The sequence below is a fragment of the Erinaceus europaeus genome, chromosome 8 (assembly GCF_950295315.1).
Source record: "Erinaceus europaeus chromosome 8, mEriEur2.1, whole genome shotgun sequence".
NCBI classification, from domain to species: Eukaryota; Metazoa; Chordata; class Mammalia; order Eulipotyphla; family Erinaceidae; genus Erinaceus; species Erinaceus europaeus.
The window spans coordinates 20461305-20483034 of NC_080169.1; the positions used below are offsets into that span (position 1 = coordinate 20461305).

General features: G+C 39.5%; 1 protein-coding gene across 3 annotated transcripts in view; it reads left to right on the forward strand.

Moving 5' to 3' along the window:
• Positions 1-21730, forward strand: part of SPAG1 (sperm associated antigen 1) — an 89831-nt gene that overhangs the window by 18140 nt on the left and 49961 nt on the right. For all 3 annotated transcript variants that reach the window (XM_060196020.1, XM_060196019.1, XM_060196021.1), the window contains exons 5-10: positions 432-496; positions 1008-1117; positions 2939-3044; positions 6238-6368; positions 7498-7604; positions 14585-14744. In XM_060196020.1, the coding sequence (XP_060052003.1) occupies positions 432-496; positions 1008-1117; positions 2939-3044; positions 6238-6368; positions 7498-7604; positions 14585-14744 (679 nt within the window). The remainder of the gene's footprint in view (positions 1-431; positions 497-1007; positions 1118-2938; positions 3045-6237; positions 6369-7497; positions 7605-14584; positions 14745-21730) is intronic.

Consider the following 21730-nt stretch of genomic DNA (forward strand, 5'->3'; position numbering starts at 1 on the left):
TACTGCATAGACTGTTTTTTTTAGCCCATGGGTTCCAGAGAAAAGATGCCTATAGGAATTTCATGTTTATTCTACTTTCAGAATTAACTTCAAATTTTAAATTCTTTTTTAACTTGCATGTTTTGTATCAATAATGTAATAGTGCAGTTCTAATTTCAAAGGTACTTATTTTTTGTATTCATTCAATGTGTGTATATCCAGTACTTTACATCAAGGTATTAATTCAATACTTTGCATTACAGTAACAGTGAAGCCAAGTAGTCTTGCTACCTGAGAGTTGGTGCAGTGGCTAGAACTTTGGCATTAAAAATATGAGGTCCAGATTTTGATCCCCTGTGCTAGAATAATGCCCTGGTTCTCTCTTGTGTTACTAAATCTTAAAAATGTAAGATCCAACTAATCTTAATATCAAATTTTTTTTATTCTGACAGGAAAAAAACTGTAACAGTAAGCCAGCAAAAAAGAGAATTCCAAGGGATTATGCAGAGTGGGATAAGTATGTTTTATAAGTTTTTAATGTAAGATTTGTTACTAGAAATTATCTACCATAAAAGATCGCAGTTCTTCCCTCTCTTCCTCTACTTCCTTCAATAACTACACATTTAATACAGAAACCAAATACATCCTCTCTCTCTTGGTCTCAATATATAATAACTTATTTATTATATACCTGCATATTTATAATAATCAGGCACTGTACCCCCATACTTGTGAGTCCAGTGTCTTATCTACTATGACACCTCTCAGGCTGTAATCTTGTTTTTCATATTTATAAATAAAAACTTCATCCTCTTGTTTATACAGCAATAAAATTAACTAATTTACTCTTTATTCCTATTCAAAATAAAAGAGAACATAAGTTTTAAATTCAGAGCAGTTGTTCACAATTTTCATTATGAAGTTCTGAGTAGTTTCACTATGATTAAGAAAGTCTTCACTTAACTGCATGTTTAATGAATTTTATTGTCTTCTATATTTTTTCAATGTTTTTAACATTGTATTTTAAGGTTTGATGTGGAAAAAGAGTGTTCAAAAATTGATGAAGGTTATAAAGACAAAACTGTAGGAGACAATAAGTCACATTTGTCTAAAATTGAGACAAGAATAGATATATCAGGTAAGTGCTCAAAAATAAGAAAAATTTAGTAACTTTAATTTTTTTTATAGTATGTCATCAGAATTTCAGTAGGGCTTTAGTGCTGTGTGACCACTGCCAGCAAGTGTTTTTTTTTTTTGTTTTCCTATCTAGAGGATGAGAGACAGAGATAGACAGAGAGACAACACAGTACTGCTCCACTGTTTGTGAAGCATCCTCTATTGCTCCAATGTGGTGGCCAGGTGCTCAAACACAGGTCCTCCTGGCTGGCAAAGTATGTGTTCTACTGGGTAAACTATCTCCTGTTCCTCATAAATTCTTTTTTATTTATAATAAAATCTGTTTATTGATCTTTGACTAGGGTTGACTAGTTCTAACAAATATAATTATATTCTTTACTTAATTTTATACATATGGTAGTTATAAGATTCAAATTTAGTAAGACTTTAAAATATAAGCTCATTTTGGCCAGGATTTATTTGTCTTATGAAATTGTTTTCTCTCTCATCCTTCACATTATTTTTTCTTTTTGTCTCAAGCAAAATGACAAGACAGTCTTTTATAAAATATTTTATTTATTTATTATTGGATAGAGAGAAATTGAAAGTGGAAGAGGAGAGAGAGAGAGGAAGAGAGACAGAGAGACAACCTGCAGTCCTGCTTCACCACTTGTGAAGCTTTCCCTCTGCAGGTGGGGAGCACGGGTTTGAACCTGGGTCCTTGCACACTGTAGTGTAAGCGCTTAACCAGGTGTGCCACCACCTGGATCCCAAAACAGTCCATTTTTATTTGAAGCCCACAGTGTACAGTAGCTTTAAAATAAAGATTGGTGGGGGAGATAGCGTAATAGTTATGCAAACAGACTCACGTCTGAGGCTCTTAGGTCTCGGGTTCAACTCTAAGCCAGAGATCAAACATAAGCTAGAGTTCCGCAGCGCTCTTTTAAAAATTAAAAATAATTAAAAAAAAAGTTTTATTTATTTATGAGAGAGAGAGAAAGGAAGAATCAGAACATTACTCTGGCACAAGTGACACTGGGGATCGAATTTAGGATCTCATGCTTGAGAGTTGAGTGCTTTATCCACTACACCATCTCCAGATCATAGTGCCATGAAAGCAAAACCAATCATAAAATTATCTAAATCGTTATAAATTATAAATGATATTTTTTCTGGTGCTGTGTTTTGCCTTTTTTTCTTTTTGGTTGTTTTTTTAAAATAAATTTTATTTATTTTCCTTTTTGTTGCCCTTGTTTATCACTGTTGTTGTTATCAGTATTGTTATTGTTGTCATTGTTGTTGGATAGGACAGAGAGAAATGGAGAGAGGAGGGGAGACAGAGAGGGGGAAAGATACACACCTGCAGACCTACTTCACTGCTTGTGAAGCGACTCCCCTGCAGGTGGGAAGCCGGGCCTCAAACCACCTGTCCTTTCGCTTTGCACCATGTGTGCTTAACCCACTGAGCTACTGTCCCACACCCCCTCCCCACCTCCCCTTGTGCTTGGGTTTAATCACTCTATGCCAGCTTCTTCAGATGGAGACAGACAGAATTACTGAGAGAGAGTGGGAAAGATAGCACAGCATCAACACTTCCCCAGTGGTTTCCTGGGGACTTGAACTTGGGTAACATGTATGGCAGAGCAGGTACCTGCCCAGGTGAGTTATCTTGCTAGATCCCCAGACTTTGAATGATTAAAAAAAAAAAAAGGGAGTATTCTTAGACTTGGGAAACTTTTTATTTTCTTTTATAATTTTCTTCTTTTGTTAAAGTAAGCATTCTTAGAATTACTTTTAAAATTATATTATGTTTTTACTTATAGAAAGTAACATTTATTTTCAGGTCTTACTGAGAAGGAAATAAATTTTCTTGCTACTCGTGAAAAGGAAAAAGGAAATGAAGCTTTCAATGCAGGAGACTATGAAGAGGCTGTGATGTATTATAGTAGGTGAGCTGAATTTTGCTATAACTTTCTTTTTTTTATTGATTTAATAATGATTGACAAGACTGTAGGATAAGAGGGGAACAATTCCACACAATCCCTACCACCTGAGTTCCACATCCCATCCCCTCCATTGGAAGCTTTCCTATTTTTTATCTCTCTGGGAGCATGGGCCCAGGATCATTATGATGCAAAAGGTGGGAGGTCTGGCTTCTGTAATTGCTTCTTCGCTAGATGTGGATGTTGGCAGGTCAATCTGTACTCCCAGCCTGTTTCTTTCTTTCTTTCTTCCTCTCTTTCTTTCTTTCTTTCTTTCTTTCTAAAAAGGAAACACTGACAAAACTATAGGATAAGAGGGGGTACAACTCCACACAGTTCCCATCACCAGATCTCTGTATCTCATCCCCTCCCCTGATAGCTTTCCTATTCTTTATCCCTCTGGGAGTATGGACCCAAGGTCATTGTGGGATGCAGAAGGTGGAAGGTCTGGCTTCTATAATTGCTTCCCCGCTGAACATGGGCATTGACAGGTCGATCCATACTCCCAGCCTGCCTCTCTCTTTCCCTATTGGACAGGGTTGTACTCCCAGCCTGCTTCTATCTTTCCTTAGTGGGGCAGGGGTTTGGAGAGGTGGGGTTCCAGGGTACATTGGTGAGATCATCTGCCAAGGGAAGTCAGGTTGGCATCATGTTAGCAACTGCAACTTGGTGGCTGAAAAACAGTAAGATATAAAGTAGCACAAATTGTTGACTAATCATGAACCTAAAGGTAAGAATATAGCAGGTGATATTTGGGGGTCTCCATTTTGGAAAAAGCTAGTAGGTTTATTTTAGGTATATTCCAAGGGGCCCATGTCTTTACTAATTTTAGCCCAAGCCCAACAGCTAACATGCAGGTGGGCTAATGGTATTGTCTGTGTCAGAGTTGGAAATAGGACTACAAAGCTGGGTCAGGGAAGAGAGTAGCTCCCCAATATGGGAAAAGTATATAAATATCATTAACTGTAAACCCCATCGATTTGATCTGGGACCCATATTCAGCACAGGAACCTGTGTAACCTCTACATCCCTACAGATCTGAGCTCGCATTCTAGCTAGGAACAGTCTAGGCTGCAATCATTGCAGGACCCACCTTTTCGAGTGGCAGGCTACGTTGACCCAAACTTGGAGAATGGGGTAGTCCTTACCATTGTTGATCCACATTGAGGGTAAGGTCCTATAGAGGCCCTCAAGAGGGTCCACTATGTTGTTCTGATAGAGATGACCAGTGACAGTGGAGAGAGGTATTTGCTAGAGGGCTAGGCCCATCATGTCTCTGTGGGAATCCCTGGATTCGCTGACTAGGGTCTTGGATGATGGGGTGGTTTGGTAGTGAACAAAGAGCCATCATTAAAGTGTGCCAGTCTCTTGCCCTTTCCAGCTTTTGTAGTCCTTACTTTATTTGACAAGGTTAGCCTTGGAGTGATTGAGGGAAGTGAAATGGGAAGTAGTGGAGGATGTCTAAGTAGAAACTATTTGATTAGGTACTTTATGGTGTCTATTTTAGGTCTTTCTGCACTTGTGCACTATAGTTTGCAGTGACTTTGCTGTAACTTTGAATTGGAATTCAAAAGGAGAGAGAGTGAGAACGAGAGACAGAGAGAGAGCGAGAGAGAGAGAGAGAAAGAGAGAGAGATGGAGACCTGCAGCACTGCTTCACTGCTTATGTAGCTTTCCCCTGTAGGTGGGGATCAGGGGCTTGAACCCAGGTCCTTGTGCATGGTAGCATGTCTGCTCAACCAGGCGCACCATTGACTGACCCCATTAACCACTATGCAAGTGAGCTTTCTGTCAAGATCCATTCAGACAGTTTCTATTTTCTCTGTTAATCAGGAAAGTTATGACCTCTGTCTAAAGTGGGGTGAGAAAGGAACTTAGAAGTTATAGAAAAAAGTGTTTTAAAATAGCAAACACAAGTAAATTTATGATAAATCACAAGTACAATATATTGAGTAATATTGACAATTTAATATATATATATATATATATATATATATATATATATATATATACTTTCAACAAATAAATAAATTTCTCCTTGGGTTGTTATTTTTTTTCTTAGTACTAGGACATTATATCCAAACTGTCAAAATAGTGTGTTTGATATTCTATGTTAACTATACTGGATTTTTTTTTTTTTTTTAGTTCTGTGGACATTTATATTCCCAGACTTGTAAAACTTGAGTTAGCTTTTTAAATTTTTATTTATTTATTTATTTATTTAAGACAGAGAACCAGAGCATTACTTTGGCATATGTGATGCTGGGGATTGGACTCAGAACCTCGTGCTTGAGAGTCCAGTGCTTTATCCACTGAGCCATCTCCTGGGCCACTTGAGTTACCTTTGAAACTGTAGAATTTTTTAAAAAAACTCTCATTAGTGACTTGATAATGATATACAAAATTATAAGACATTAAGAGTACAATTCCATACCTTTCCCACCACCAGAAACTATAGAATTTGTATTATTATTATTGTTGTTGTTGTTGTTATTGTCACTAGCATTTTTTGCTGGGGCTTCATGCCTATACTATTCCACCATTCCTGGAAGACTATTTTCCTTCCTTTATCTCTCTCTCTCTCTCTCTCTCTCTTCCTTTTTTCTTCAATAGAGAGAGAGAGAACACAGCACTGCTCCACCACTTGTAAAGCTTCCCCAGTGTAAGTTCATTCATGTGATAGTGTGGAGCTTGAACTCAAGTCTTCTCGTATGGTAAGGTGATATTATACCGGGGAGCTATCTGCCAGTCCTCCTAGAACTGTATTTTAATACTTCTGACAGCACAGGTTGCATATTAGTTTACTAGGTCTACCATGACTTAAACAAATTTGTCTTCTCATGGTTCTGGCGGCTAGGAGTCTGAGGTCAGGCACAGTTGATTTCTTCTCGAGCCTCTCTCCTTGATTTATAGATGACTGTCATCAGCTTGTGTTCATGTGGTCTTTCTTATATGTGTGACAGTTTTCTAATCTCTTCTAAGGACACGAGTAATATTGGATAAGTGTCCGTCTTCATGCCCTCATTTTAATTAAATCATCTCTTTCAAGCCTATCTTCACATATTATACACACATAAAGATACATGAATCTGGGTGGCATAATCCCACCCATAAGATAGGTTATAATTGTTTTGTTTGCAACTTTAAATCTCTTTTATAGGAGCCTCTCAGTGCTTCCTACTGTTGCAGCTTATAACAATCGTGCTCAAGCAGAACTCAAGTTACAGAATTGGAACAGTGCCTTCATGGATTGTGAAAAGGTCTTGGAATTAGAACCTGGAAACTTGAAGGGTAAGCATTCTTCAGAATACATTATTATTATTTTGCCACCGGGCTTATGATTGTGGAGTTTGGTGTCTGCACAACTGCACCACTTCCGGTGGCCATTTTTTCTTTAGGTTTCATAGAGGATAAGATAGATTAGATAGATAGGTAATTAGATAGAAATAGATAGATAATTAGATAGAAAGAAAGAAAGAAAGGAAGGGGGAAAGAAAGAAAGAAAGAAAGAAAGAAAGGAAGAAAGAAAGAAAGAGAGAAAGGAAGAAAGAAGAGAAGAGACACCTATAGCACTGTTTCACCACTGGTGAAGCTTCCCCTCTATGAGTAGGGCTCAGACTGGAACCCAGGTTCTTCTGCATTCACTCTACCAGGTGAATCACCATCTGGTCCCCAGAATGCTTTAAAATTTACAAGGTCTGTTACAGAATGATTGTAGACATTTATCATGTTTACACTAGAAATATCCAACATACTCACATTTTTATATGTGAACTATAACTCATAAAATTAAATTTCAAGTTTAGTAGCTAAAAAGGTAGCATAGCAATGGAGTATAGGACTTGCAATCAGGAGGCTTCAAATTTGACCTCTGGAACTGAACATTCCACAGTATGTTTTGATTTGTTTTATTTCTCTCATATATATACAATACTTTTTAAACTGGGACCTCCCAAATGTGTGATTTCCTATTTCCATTACAACTATTTTTTCCCCCATTCTGATAGAGAGGGAGAGAGAGTGATAGCGCAGTGGGTTAACCACACATGGTGCGAAGCACAAGGACCGTTATAAAGATCCCAGTTTGAGCCCCCAGCTCCCCACCTGCGGGGGGGGGGGGTTACTTTACAAGCAGTGAAGCAGGTCTGCAGGTGTCTATCTTTCTCTCCTCCTCTCTGTCTTCCCCTCCTCTCTCCATTTCTCTCTGTGTAACTGAGACTCATGCATCATGACATTTCAAAAACCCATACATATATATTCTTTTTTTAATCAGAGAACATTCCAGCCCTGGCTTATGCTGGTGCTGGGGATTGAACTTGGAATCTATGGTGCCTCAGGTATGAAAGTCTGTTGTGTTACAGATAATGCTATATCCTCATTATCCTCCAAATATATATAACTTATTTTCATAAAATTTCAGCTCTTCTACGCCGTGCTACTACATATAAACAGCAAAACAAAGTCCAAGAAGCTCTAGAAGATTTGCATAAAGTACTGGATGCTGAACCTGATAATGAGTTGGCCAAAGTAAGTATAGAAAGTGAGGGGAGGGAGTCGGGCTGTAGCGCAGCGGGTTAAGCGCAGGTAGCGCAAAGCATAAGGACCGGCATAAGGATCCCGGTTCGAACCCCGGCTCCCCACCTGCAGGGGAGTCGCTTCACAGGTGGTGAAGCAGGTCTGCAGATGTCTATCTTTCTCTCCTCCTCTCTGTCTTCCCCTCCTCTCTCCATTTCTCTCTGTCCTATCCAACAACGACGACAAAAACAATAATAACTACAACAATAAAACAACAAGGGCAACAAAAGGGAATAAATAAATAAAATAAATATTTAAAAAAAAAAAAAAAAGAAAGTGAGGGGGTCTGTTGGTACCACAGCAGGTTAAGTGCACATGGCACAAAGTGCAAGGACTGGTGGTGTAGGGATCCTGGTTCGAGCCCCTGGCTCCCCACCTGCGGGGGGGGGGGGGAGTCACTTCACAAGCAGTGAAGCAGGTCTGCAGGTGTCTATCTTTCCCTCCCCCTCTCTGTTTTCCCCTCCTCTCTCCATTTCTCTCTGTCCTATCCAACAACAACAGCAACAACAATAATAATAACCACAACAATGATAAAAGAACAAGGGCAACAAAAGGGGAAAAATAGCCTCCAGGAGCAGTGGATTCATTGCAGGCACCAAGCCCAGCAATAACCCTGGAGGCCAAAAAAAAAAAAAAAGAAAGAAAGAAAGTGATTGTTCACCTAATTCTGTTGTTTGCTATTTATTTGTAAAAATATAATTATTTATTATTAATGAGAAGGGGGAACTGGTGGTGGGGAGAGAATCAGAGCATTGCTTTAGCACATATACTGCCAGGGAATAAACTCATATGTGAGAGTTTAGTGGTTCCACTGCCCCACCTCAGGGGCCACAGTTTGCTCTTTCTTTCTTTTCTTTCTTCCTTCCTTCCTTCCTTCCTTCCTTCCTTCCTTCCTTCCTTCCTTCCTTTCTTTCTTTTTTCTTTTTTTGGCTCCAGGCTTATTGCTGGGCCTCAGTGCCTACACTACAAATTCACTGCTCCTGTGGCCATTTTTTCGATTTTTTTGGATAGAACAGAGAGATATTGAATATTGAGAGGGGATAGGAGATAGAGAGGAAGAGAGACAGAGAGACACCTGCAGACCTGCTTCATCGCTGATGAAGTGAACCCCCTGCAGGTGGCTCAAAGCTGGGGGCTCGAACCAGGATCCTTGCGCTTTGTGTGGCAGGCAAGAATTCTACCACTAAACCACCAATGCTTCTCTTGCGCTTTGTACTATGTGCGTATAACCAGTGCACCTCAGCCCAGCCCCCTGCTATTTTTTTTTTATCTGTGTTAAAATACCAATCTTATTGGATAACCAGTCATGAAAATTAGGTCAGAACATGAAAAAATGTTTATATTCAGGATACCCTGAAGTGTTAAATCTATTTGAAGTAGAAGAAGGCATGCTCTTACGTTACCCAAAGCTATAAACCTTATTTCTGAAGGTCAAATATTTAATATTTCTTTCCCCATCAGTATTTCAGGCAATGCCTTCACCATTAATCTTACTTTATTATATAGAATTGTAAAAAGGTTTTCCAGTTAGCATGATCCAGTAAGTGGCACTGTAGGTAGTGTTGGACTCAACCATTAGGTCTCAGATTCAATCCTCAGCATCCCTTCCCACCCTCTCATAAATAAGTAAATGAATACATACTTTTTAAAGTTTCCCAAACAGGATAACATAGGGCTTTAGATATATTCTTGTGACTCTGGAGGTGTGCAGTAGCTAGAGCATTGGACCTAAGAGCACAAGGTCCTGAGTTCAATCCCTAGCATTGCATGTGCCAGAGTGATGTTTATTTTATTTTATTTTATTTTATTTTATTTTATTTTATTTTATTTTATTTTATTTTATTTTATTTTATTTTTTGACACCTGCAGACCTGCTTCACCACCTGTGAAGCGAATCCCCTGCAGGTGGGGAGCCGGGAGCTCGAACCGGGATCCTTACACTGGTCCTTGCGCTTTGTGCCATGTGCGCTTAACCACTGCACTACCACCCGACTCCCTGATGTTTATTTTTTTATCTTTCTTTAATTAATAAATAAATCATAAAATATTTATCTTTGTTTTCCAAAACTATTTCAAATTTTTATTTATATTTCAGTGAGAGAAGGGAGGGTGGGGAGGGAGCCATGGCTTATGCTGGGGGATTGAACCTGGGGCCTCTGAACTTTAGGCACTAAAGTCTTCTGCAGAATCATTATGCTGTCTCCCCAACCCTAAACTATTTCTCTTTGTACTTTGCATGCTCAGCATAGTACTTTTGATGACTTGCACTACCTGACTGAGCACACTGATTTAGCTGCACACTGAAGGGAACTTGGATTAGAATTTGAAGAGTAGAGGTCACATGTCAAGAATTGCTGCCAAATTAAAAAGGAGTCCTAGAGAAAATACAGAACCTGGATCAGACATCAGGACTTATTATAGTAGCAAAGCAAGTCAATGAGTTTCAAGTTCAGATCAGTTCCTCTGGCCCCATATCCCATGAAAGTGCTACAGAGTGACCAGATAAATGCTTTACACTCAGTGGATCTGTGTCACCAATGAGTCTCAAACTAAGAAAAGCCATGTATTTAGCAGTGAGCTTTAAACAGATCTCCCCAGTCTCTGTTGCAGAGGGAAATGTTACCATTACTTGACTGAAGAGTAAACAAACCTGGATCCTCTGTAAGGGAATATTCAATTTACCAAGGCTTTTGTCAGTACAAACATCCTTTAAAAGGTAGCTCAGGGGAGTTGGGTGGTAGCGCAGTGGGTTAAGCGCAGGTGGCGCAAAGCACAAGGACTGGCGGAAGGATCCCGGTTCGAGCCCCCGGCTCTTCACCTGCAGGGGAGTCACTTCACAGGCAGTGAAGCAGGTCTGCAGGTGTCTGTCTTTCTCTCCCCCTCTCTGTCTTCCCCTCCTCTCTCCATTTCTCTCTGTCCTATCCAACAACGATGACATCAATAACAACAACAATAAACAACAAGGCAACAAAAGGGAATAAATAAATTAATTAATTAAAATTAAAAAGAAAAAAGGTAGCTCAGAACAAAGGCTGTCTAATGCCTTTGCTCACAATATATTTGGAAATGTGAGAACCCCAGGGAGAATTATCTTCTAATAGTAAGTTATAATCAAATTTCCACATCTATGTATTGGGTTATTTCTCTCGGGGGAACAGTTAATTTCCCCAGGTGTGTCATCTGTATTTGTCAAGTCAGTCCTTTCATTGTATTAGTTATAGGGCCTGCTTAAAAGAAATATATTTTCCCCATAATATTTACTTTCTATAATTGTATATAAAAATTTACATAGAGGCTGGATGGTAGCTCAGTGGTAGAGCATCTCTCTTGCATGTGTGAGACCCTGGATTCAATCCCTAGCACCACATATGATGGAGCCATGTTCTGTTCTCCCTCGCAGTTTAAAAAAAAAAAGTTGATGTAACATTAAACTAGAAACAAGGAAAACCATATTTACCGATGTACTTTGTTATATATTAAAATGTATGGTTTCCCACCTATAGATCAGTATGTGTGTACAACTCACTGAGTCCACCAAGCCAGGGAAGTGATTTAGCCACAAATCACACTACCTGGCATGTGTGAAGCTCTGGTTGGAGCTGTGACACCACAGGAGAAATCTGTAGATAGAGTACTGCTTTTCATTCTTATTTATTTATTTATTTATTTATTTTCCCTTTTGTTGCTCTTGTTTTTCTTTTTTTTTTATTGATTTAGTTATTATTGTGGTTGTTATTGATGTTGTTGTTGTTGGATAGGACAGAGAGAAATGGAGATAGGAGGGGAAGACAGAGGGGGAGAGAAAGATAAAGACACCTGCAGACCTGCTTCACTGCTTGTGAAGAGACTCCCCTGCAGGTGGGAGCCAGGGCCTTGAACGGGGATCCTTGCGCTTCGCATGGTGTGCGCTTAACCCGCCACGCGCTACTGCTCGACTCCCTTTCATTCTGTTTTTACTCTCCTTCTAAAAATAGAAACAAACAGACAAACAATAACCAACTTGGGCTATGGAAGTGATTCATTGATAATGGGATTATGAGAGATTTGGGGTTTCAAAGTTAACGCTGCATAAAAAAGTGAAAAAGAAAAAACAAAACAAAACAAACAAAAAAAGAGGAGATGTTTAGCTTGGTAGTGCTATAGAGTTGAGTGCCTGAGACCCCAGAGCCAGTCACTGGCACCACTGTAAGCCAGATGTGAGCACTGCTGTGGGTTCCTTGTCATTAAAAATAAATATATGGGGAGTCGGGCGGTAGCGCAGTGTGTTAAGCGCAGGTAGCGCAAAGCACAAGGACTGGCCTAAGGATCCCGGTTCGAACCCCGGCTCCCCACCTGCAGGGGAGTCGCTTCACAGGCGGTGAAGCAGGTCTGCAGGTGTCTATCTTTCTCTCCTCCTCTCTGTCTTCCCCTCCTCTCTCCATTTCTCTCTGTCCTATCCAACAACGACAAAAACAATAATAATAACTACAACAATAAAACAAGGGCAACAAAAGGGAATAAATAAATAAAATAAATATTTAAAAATAAATAAATAAATATATGTTGGGGGTGCCAGGAGATAAATCACCCAACAGAGCACATACTTTACCATATGAGTTCAAGCCCTGGCTATTACTTGGGAGGAAACTTCATCAATGGTGAGCCATGTTGTGGTATCTCTTTCTGTCTCTCCCTCACTGTCTTTCATCATCTATCATTAAAAAAAAAGTCTATTAGGAGTCGTAGAAGCATGCAGGGACAGATTTCTAGTGATAACCAATCTGGGTCTTAAGAAAAAAAATATGTATAAAATGTATATGTGTATATACATACATATTGATCTCAGTGCCAATACAATTTCATGTTTGCATGTATATCTTTTAAATTTATTTTTTAGTTCTTTTTAAACAACCAGTAGTTTTTTTAAATATTTATTTTATTTATTTATTCCCTTTTGTTGCCCTTGTTGTTTTATTGTTGTAGTTATTATTGTTGTCGTCGTTGTTGGATAGGACAGAGAGAAATGGAGAGAGGAGGGGAAGACAGAGAGGAGGAGAGAAAGATAGACACCTGCAGACCTGCTTCACCGCCTGTGAAGCGACTCCCCTGCAGGTGGGGAGCCGGGGTTCCAACCGGGATCCTTATGCCGGTCCTTGTGCTTTGCGCCACCTGCGCTTAACCCGCTGCGCTACAGCCCGACTCCCACAACCAGTAGTTTTAAAATGTATTTTATTTGTTTTGGATAGAGACAGAAATCAAGAGGGTAGGGGGAGATAGAAAGAGAAACCTAGGGGAGTCGGGCGGTAGCGCAGTGGGTTAAGCGCACATGGCTCGAAGCGCAAGGACCAGTGTAAGGATCCCAGTCAAGGCTCCCCACCTGCAGGGGAATCGCTTCACAAGCAGTGAAGCAGGTCTGCAGGTGTCTGTCTTTCTCACCCCCTCTCTGTCTTCCCCTCCTCTCTCCATTTCTCTCTGTCCTATCCAACAACGATGACAACAACAACAGCAATAATTACTACAACAATAAAAAACAAGGGCAACAAAAGAGAAAATTAATATAAAAAAATTAAAAAAAAACAAAGAAAGAGAAACCTGGGAGTTGGGCGGTAGCGCAGCGGGTTAAGTGAATGTGGTGCAAAGTGCAAGGACCAGTGTAAAGATCCCGGTTCAAGCCCCCAGCTCTCCACCCGCTTCACGGGTGGTATGGATGGTGAAGCAGGTCTGCAGGTGTTTATCTTTCTCTCATCCTCTCGCTCTTCCCCTCCTCTCTCCATTTCTCTCTGGCCTATCCAACAATGACGACATCAACAACAATAGCTATAACAACAATAAAAACAAGGGCAACGAAAAGGGAATAAATAAATATTTGAAAAAAAAAGAAAGAGAAACCTACAACACTGCTTCATCACTTATGAAGCTTCCCCCAAGCAGGTGGGGACCAGGAGCTCGAACTCAGGTCCGTGTACATTATAATGTGTGCACTGAACCAGGTATGCCACCACCCTGCCCGTACCTTAATTTTTATAACATGTAAATACATTTTGTTGTGTTGCTGGGACTTCATTGCTCTGGGCCATCATTTTCAGATAGAGAGGGGAAGAGGCAGAGAGGTAGAGACACCACAGCATGAAAGCTTCCTCTAGTGCAGCATTGCTCAGGTGAGCTATTTTTCTGTCTCTCCAAATAAATTTTTAATCATCTATATATTGGGTAGAGACAGAATTCAAGAGGGTAAAGGAAGATTCTCCCTAGTAAGAAAGAGAGACTTCACTGCTTGTGTACTTTTTATACTTTTAAGTTTTTCATAGTGGGTGACTATAATTAGGCAATTAAATGAAGTTGTTAGGGAAAGTAAAAGTCACTTTATTTTTTTTTGCACCCTGGGTTATTGCTGAAGCTCGGTGCCTGCAACACAAATCCACTGCTCCTGGAGACTATTTTTCCCCCTTTTGTTGCCCTTGTTCCATCTTGTGGTTATTATTATTATTGTTGTTGTTGCTGTCATTGGATAGGACTGCCTGTGAATCGACTCCCCTGCAGGTGGGGATCTGGGGGCTCGAACCGGGATCCTTGAGCCGGTTCTTGCGCTTTGTGCCAAGTGCACTTAATCCGCTGTACTACTGCCAGACTCCCAAAAGCCACTTTTTAGTATCTTCATCTTCATGGTCTTGATGGTGTGTGTGTGTGTGTGTATGTGTGTGTGTGTGTGTGTGTGTGTGTGTGTGTGTGTGAAGCTGGGGCCTCGTTCCTATGTGATTTTACTGCTTCTAGGCTGACTTTTTCATTCACATAGAGAAGGAGACACAGAGAAATGCCCAAAAAGAAAGAGAGAGACCAATCCTGGCCCTAGCACCTCCCAGGCATGCTTGTTACCTGTGAGCTATCTCCCTGGCCCTGGTTATATATTTTTTATTAATGGAAGGTTTCCCCTTAATATGATGATTATGTTGCAGAAAATCTTATCAGAGGTTGAAAGAGATCTGAAAATTTCTGAACCTGCTTCCAAGATGGAAAATAAAGGGAAAAGGATGATTATTGAGGAAGTAGAAAACTCCGAAGATGAGGATGACAAGGACAGTGGGAGAAAGCATGAAGATGGCAGTGGAGATAAAAGTAAAACATCTCTTTTCTTTTGGTTCTGCAAACTACTATCTTGTCATATAATGAATTAGCTCATTTTCTGTTTGCACAGGATTTTTAGTCTACCCAACTTAAAATTATTTTTTCTTTGAAAGTTCACAGCAAGTTTTTTTTTAATATAGCTCATCTTTTTAATATATATTTAAATTAGTAACAACTCAGACCCACTTTTCTTCTTAACTTGGCAGTTTTTTTTCTGTTGCTCAATTAATTCCTAATTATCACCATTAACTGTAAATGATTTTGTCCACGTGACATCTATTTGCAAGTTAATCTTAAATTTTATGTGTAGTTACTTAGTTGTAAACAAATATTTTGGCTTTAAGAAGAGCCTAACATGAATGAATGCATAGTTGGAAAATTGCTGTGAATGAGTCTCAAAATATTTTTAAAAATGAAAAAACAATGACTAATTTTTTTAAATTTCTTTATTGGGAGATTAATGTTTTACAACACAATACAATAGTTTGTACATGCATACCATTTCCCAGTTTTCCACATAGCAGTACAATCCCCACTAGGTCCTCTGTCATCCTTTTTGGATCTATATTCTCTCCGCCACCCACCCAGAGTCTTTTACTTTGGTGCAATACACCAGCTCTAGTTCAAGTTCTACTTGTGTTTTCTCTTTTGATCTTGCTTTTCAAATTCTGCCTGAGAGTGAGATCATCCCATATTCATCCTTCTGTTTCTGACTTATTTCACTTAACATGATTTCTTCAAGCTCCATCCAAGATGGGCTGAAAACAAAGAAGTCACTGTTTTTAATAGCTTAATAGTATTCCATTGTGTATATTTACCACAACTTTCTCAGCCACTCATCTGTTGTTGGACACCTGGGTTGCTTCCAGGTTATAATTATAATTTTTTAAAAAGGTTCTAGACTAGACTAAATTATCTTTATAATGTAAAATAATGAATGCAGGTCAGTATTAAGGGGGAAAGATTTACCTACTTTCTAACTAGTGGGAAAAACACTTTTCCCCATTGTTGAGAGATCCTGAAACAACCAAGGGGGAAAGTAATTATTTTGAAAGTTATCAACAAGTAAAAATTAACTTCAAGTAACTAGACAAAACATTTTAATTTTGAGAGAAAATGTTGAAGGAGGTCTTAGAGATAGCCCACTGGATAGGGTAGGCACATGTCTTGACCCAGAGTTTTTATTTTTTTTAAAATTATTAATGGTTTAAAGTAAATACAATTGTTGCTACGTGTATAAAATTTCTCAGTTTTCTGCAAAACACTCTCACCCCCAGCCTAGGTCCTACTCCAGCATCATGTATCAGGACCTGAAAGTCCCTCTTCCCCCCCAGGAGTCCTTTACTTTGGTGAAATATATTACCCAGGTTTAAGCCCATGCACCATGTGTAATTTCCATGGCACTTGAGAAGCTGTGTATTTATCTCACTATATCACTATATCTGAATGAAAAAAAAAGGTCATTCTTGGAACAGTAAAATTTCACATGCATGAGGTCCTGACTTCACAAAAAAGAAAAAGGAAAATGTTTGGTTCATTCACTTTAATATTTTTTAGATTTATTCTTATTTTATTGGATAGAGCCGGAGAGACGGAGGAAATGAGGGACTGGAGGGGGGGAGGGGGAGACTTGCAGCACTACTGCAGTGCTCATGAAGCTTCTTCCTGCAGGTGGGGACTAGGGTCTTGAACCTGGGTCCTTCCTTGTGCATGGCAATGTATGTGCTTAACAAGGTACACCACCACCTAGGCCCTTGAGTCATTCACTTACTTTTTTTTCTCTTTCCTTTCTTCTCTCTTTCTTTCTCTTTTCTTCCTTCCTTCCTCCCTCCCTCCCTTCTTTCCTTCCATTCTCTCTTTATTTCCTCTTTTTTTTTTTTTTTCTTTTTACTATCAGGTGCTCTGTGCCTGTATGACTCCCTCTCTTAACAGCCATTTTCCCCCTTTCCTATAGGTAAGAGTAAGAGAGAGGAGAGACACCACAGCACCACTTACTGCTTGTTGGGATTCCCCACCCCCACCCTCCGCAGGGCTCAAACCTGTCCTTGTGTAACATATACATAGAATTAAGTTTTTCAATGGCAGAAATGTGAAGGATAAAGACAAAAGTCCAGAAATGAAGGCAGGATGGCCTGAGAGGTTGGCTAGAGCACTGGACTTAACCTGTATGAAGTTCCAAGTTTAATCCTCAGCATTGCACATGCCAGAGTGAGACTCTAGTTCTCTCTTTTTTTTTTTTTTTCATAACTAGCTAATTAAGTGAATCAAAAGAACTAAAAAGAAAAGAAAAAAAGAGAGAGGAAGAAAGGAAATATGGAGGGAAATGGAGAAGGAATTAGAGAGTAAGAGCCCCCAAAAGAGCTTTAGATAAATTGGGCTGGGTTAGACAGCATAATGGTTATGCAAAGAAACTCTCATGCCTGAGGCTCTGAAGTCCCAGGTTCAGTCCCCTGCACCACCATAAGCCAGAGCTGAGCAGTGCTCTGGTGTTTTTCACTGTGTCTTTCCCTCTGTGCATCTCTTTCAAAAATATAAGTAAATAAATAAAATACTCTAAAAATATTTTTTAAAAAAGAAAAATGGATAAATTAAGCTAAATAGTTGTTTTTAAAGATTGAGAGTCAACAAAATAGCTCACTTGAATAGTATACTACTTTGCCATGCAAAGGACCTGGGTTTGAGCCTTGCTCCTATTGTACTGTAGGAAGCTTTGGTGCTGTCAGTCAGTCAGTTGGTCTGTCTGTCTGTCTATCTATCTAAAACAAAAAAGGGGGAATGGACTGTGGATAACCCACCAGTCAGATTGTAAGTATGCTCTGGCAGCAAATGTTTGTGTTTATATTTAGCTTAAGAAAATTAGTTAATAGCAGAGAAGCAATTGCAGAAGTCAGACCTCCCACCTTCTGCACCCCATAAAAATCTTTGGTCCATACTCCCAGAGAGATAAAGACTAGGGACCCTTCCAGTGGAGGGGAGGGTATATGGAACTCTGGTGGTACGAACTGTATGGAACTGTACCCCTCTTATCCCACAATCTTGTTGATCATTATTAAATCACTAATAAAAATTTTAAAAATAGATAATATTAGGGAGTCGGGTGGTAGCTCAGCGGGTTAAGTGCAGGTGGCACAAATCGCAAGGATCCCGGTTCAAGCCCCTGGCTCGGCACCTACAGGGGAGTTGCTTCATAAGCAGTGAAGCAGGTCTGCAGGTGTCTGTCTTTCTGTCCCAGCTCTGTCTTCCCCTCCTCTTTCCATTTCTCTCTGTCCTATCCAACAACGATGACATCAGTAACAAGAGCAACAAAAGGAAATAAATAAATATTTTAAAAAATAATATTAAAAAAAAAAAGAAAATTAGTTAAGTGGGGCCGGCGGTGCCACACCCAGTTAAGGGCGTGTTATAATGTGTAAGGAAGGACTTGGGTTCACAGCCTGGTCCCCACCTGTAGGGGAAGAGCTTCACAAGCATTGAGACAGTGCTGCTGGTGTCTCTCTTTTTCTTTCCTCTCTATTCCCCCTTTCCCTCATCTTGATTTCTTTCTGTATCTATCCAATAATAGATAAATAATTTTTAAAAAATTAGTGAAATGTCTTAGAGTGAAAGGAAATAATTTTAAACCTTCTCTAACAGGATATAGTGTATATGATACCAATTACTATTTTTCAAATGATTGTATTTAAATTCACTTATAGTAGAAGTTGACTTATTTGGTATGCAGTTCTAAGACTGTATAATGTCATGTAATTCCCATCACGATCATGATATAGAATATGCCATCTTGGTAGTGCAGCAGGGTAAGTGCAGGGGGTGCAAAGCACAAGGACCGGCATAAGGATCCCAGTTTGAGCCCCCGGCTCCCCACCTGCAGGGGAGTCACTTCACAGGCGGTGAAGCAGGTCTGCAGGTGTCTGTCTTTCTTTCTCCCTCTCTGTCTTCCCCTCCTCTCTCCATTTCTCTCTGCTATCCAAGGACGACAACAATAATAACTACAACGATAAAATAAGGGCAATAAAAGAGGATAAATAAATAAATATTTTTTAAAGAAGAACATGCCATCTTGCCAAAATCTCCTCCTTGGCATCCTATTTTAGCCAAATTGTTCTCTCATCCAAACCCTTGATTTTTTTTTCTTGGTCCTACTAATCATTTTACCTTTACCAGAATGTCTTATCAATGAAATCAGAGACTATATAACCTTTTGAGACTAGCATCCTTCACATAACATAATGTCACTGAGATGTAGTTTTAGTTGAATGAATGCTTTTTATGTTATATCTAAGAATATTTTGTCTAACCCAAAGTCATGAATATTGCCTCCTAGTTTTACATTTCATATTGATAGATATCAATGCCAAGTTATTTGTTTATTTTGGTCACTAGGGTCATTGCTATGGCTCGCTGTCTACACAAGGAATCTGCCTGTCTTAGCAGCCATTTTTTTAATAGTCACAGAGAGAAGTAAGGTGGGAGAAAGAGATACCTGCAGCCTGCTTCTCTGCTTTGTGAAGCACCCTGTAGCAGGTGGGGATGGGGAGAAGGGGAGACATCACAGCACATCTTTTTTAAAAAATATATTAATAAAATGGGAATACTGACAAGACCATAGGATAAGAGGGGTACAATTCCACAAAATTCTTACCCCCAGAACTCCGTATCCCATCCCCTCCCTTGAAAGCTTTCCCATTCTTTATCCCTCTGGGATCATAGACCCAGGGTCATTATGAGGTGCAGAAGGTGCTTCTGTGTCTGGCTTCTGTGATTGCTTCTTCGCTGTACATGGGTATTGGCAGGTTGATCCATACTCCCAACCTGTCTCTCTTTTTCCGTAATAGGGTAGGGCTCTGGGGAGGCGGGGCTCCAGGGCACATTGGTGAGTTTGTCTGCTCAGGGAAGTCAGATGGGCATCATGGTAGCATCTGGAACCTGGTGGCTGAAAAAGCATTAAGATATAAAGCAGAACAAATTGTTAAATAGTCAGGAACCTAAAGGCAAGAATGTTGCAGATGAGATTTGGGGGTCTCCATTTTAGAAAAAAAGCTAGTAGGCCTATTTTAGGTATATTCCAAGGGGGCCCATGACTTTCCTACTTTTTGCCTGAGCCTGAAAGCACATCTTAAACTCACCTCTCCCAAGTTCTACTGTTACAAAATAGGTGTAAGAATTCTTGGAACCTTGAACAAGGGAAAAGAAATCCAATCACTTATAGGAAAATAATGTTAGAACCCAGAGGGAGATTATCAACTTGAAAAATTCACATGGGGTTCTCTTTTCCACCACATTCCAAGAAAGAACTCTTAGTCATTATGGGGTATGGTACAGGGAGCCCTGAAGATCATGGAAAAAATGAAGTAGTGAATATTTTATAACCTTGGCTGATAATGCTGTTCCCTTGTAACCTTCACTTGGGTTGGACTGGCCCAGTTCATCCAGACTAAGGTATCATATCACCAGTGGATTTAACTTAAAAACTGATAGTTACTGTCCAATACTGATATAAAAACATAGATTTCCATTACCTGTCCTATGGACTAATATGAAGAAATAGCTGTTTGCCAGGATGACTAGATTTGGGTATTTGGATTTCTGGACTTTCTTGGAAACTCCCCATCATTTATATTTTTCTTCTCTGGGAGAGAATGCTTAGAAGTGAGCATCAGCACACAACTGTAAATGTTATTTGTTGTTTCTCCTTATGGAATCTGTAAGAAGTGATCGAGGAAAGTGACCATATGTCTTATTTGCCCATTGAGGCTTCACCTTATATTATCCCTTGCTTCTCAGATTTCACACATGAGGTCGTATGATATTTGCCCTTCTGCTGATTTATTTCATCGAACATGATTTTGTCAGTTCTTTTCTCATTATAGCACAAGAGAAGACTTCACTGTTTCTTGCGTCTGAGTAGTATTCCAATGTGCATGTCCCCCATAACCTCCTTAACAATTCACTTGTTGTTAGGTACTTGGGTTGTTTCTAAATTCTGGCTTCTACAAATAGTACAGCCATGAACTTAACAGTGCATAGCCCTCTTTGGACGTGTGCTTTTGTGTTCTTTGGAAAGAAACCCCGAGAGGGATTGCTGGAACTTACGGTAAGTTCATTTTTAATGTTTTGATGAATCTGCAGTTTTCTACAAGAGTTGAATCTATGTACATTCCTACCAGTGGGATAAAAGGGCTCAGTTTTCTCCATATCATTTGATGTAGGCAGGCCATTCTTACAGGGATGAGGGCTCATTGTTTTGATTTGCATTTCTCTTACAGTGACTTTTAGCATTTTTTTCTTTTTTTCTTTTTTTTTGCTTGTTGACTCTTTAGATATCTCTTTGTTGTAGAGCTTGCTCAGTTCTTTCTCCTATTTTTATTTATGTATTTATTTATTTATTTTATAGAGATAGAAACATCAAGAGGGTAGGGGGAGACAGATAGATAGATAGGTAGATACATACATACATACGCCTATAGCATTTTTCCCCTTTTGTTGACCTTGTTGTTTATCGTTGTTATTGTTATTACTACTGTTGTTGTTATTGCTGCTGTTGTTGGATAGGACAGAGAGAAATTGAGAGAGGAAGGAAAGACAGAGAGAGTGAGAGCAACCCCACTGCAGGTGGGGAGCTGAGGTTTGAACCAGGATCCTTACTCTGGGCCTTGTGCTTCACACCATGTGCGCTTAACCCACTGCACTACCACCTAGCCACACATTTTTTTAATTATTGAAGATTATTACTATATTGTTATTTCTTTATTTTTAATATCTATTGGGGGATTAATGTTTTACAGTTGACAGTAAATACAATAGTTGTATATGCCTAACATTTCCCAGTTTTCCACATAACAATACAACCCCCACTAGGTCTTTGCCATCATGTTCCAGGATCTGAACTCTTCCCCCCTCCCCCCACCGACCCCAGAATCTTTTGCTTTGGTGCAATACACCAACTCCAGTCCAAGTTCTGCTTAGTGTTTTCCCTT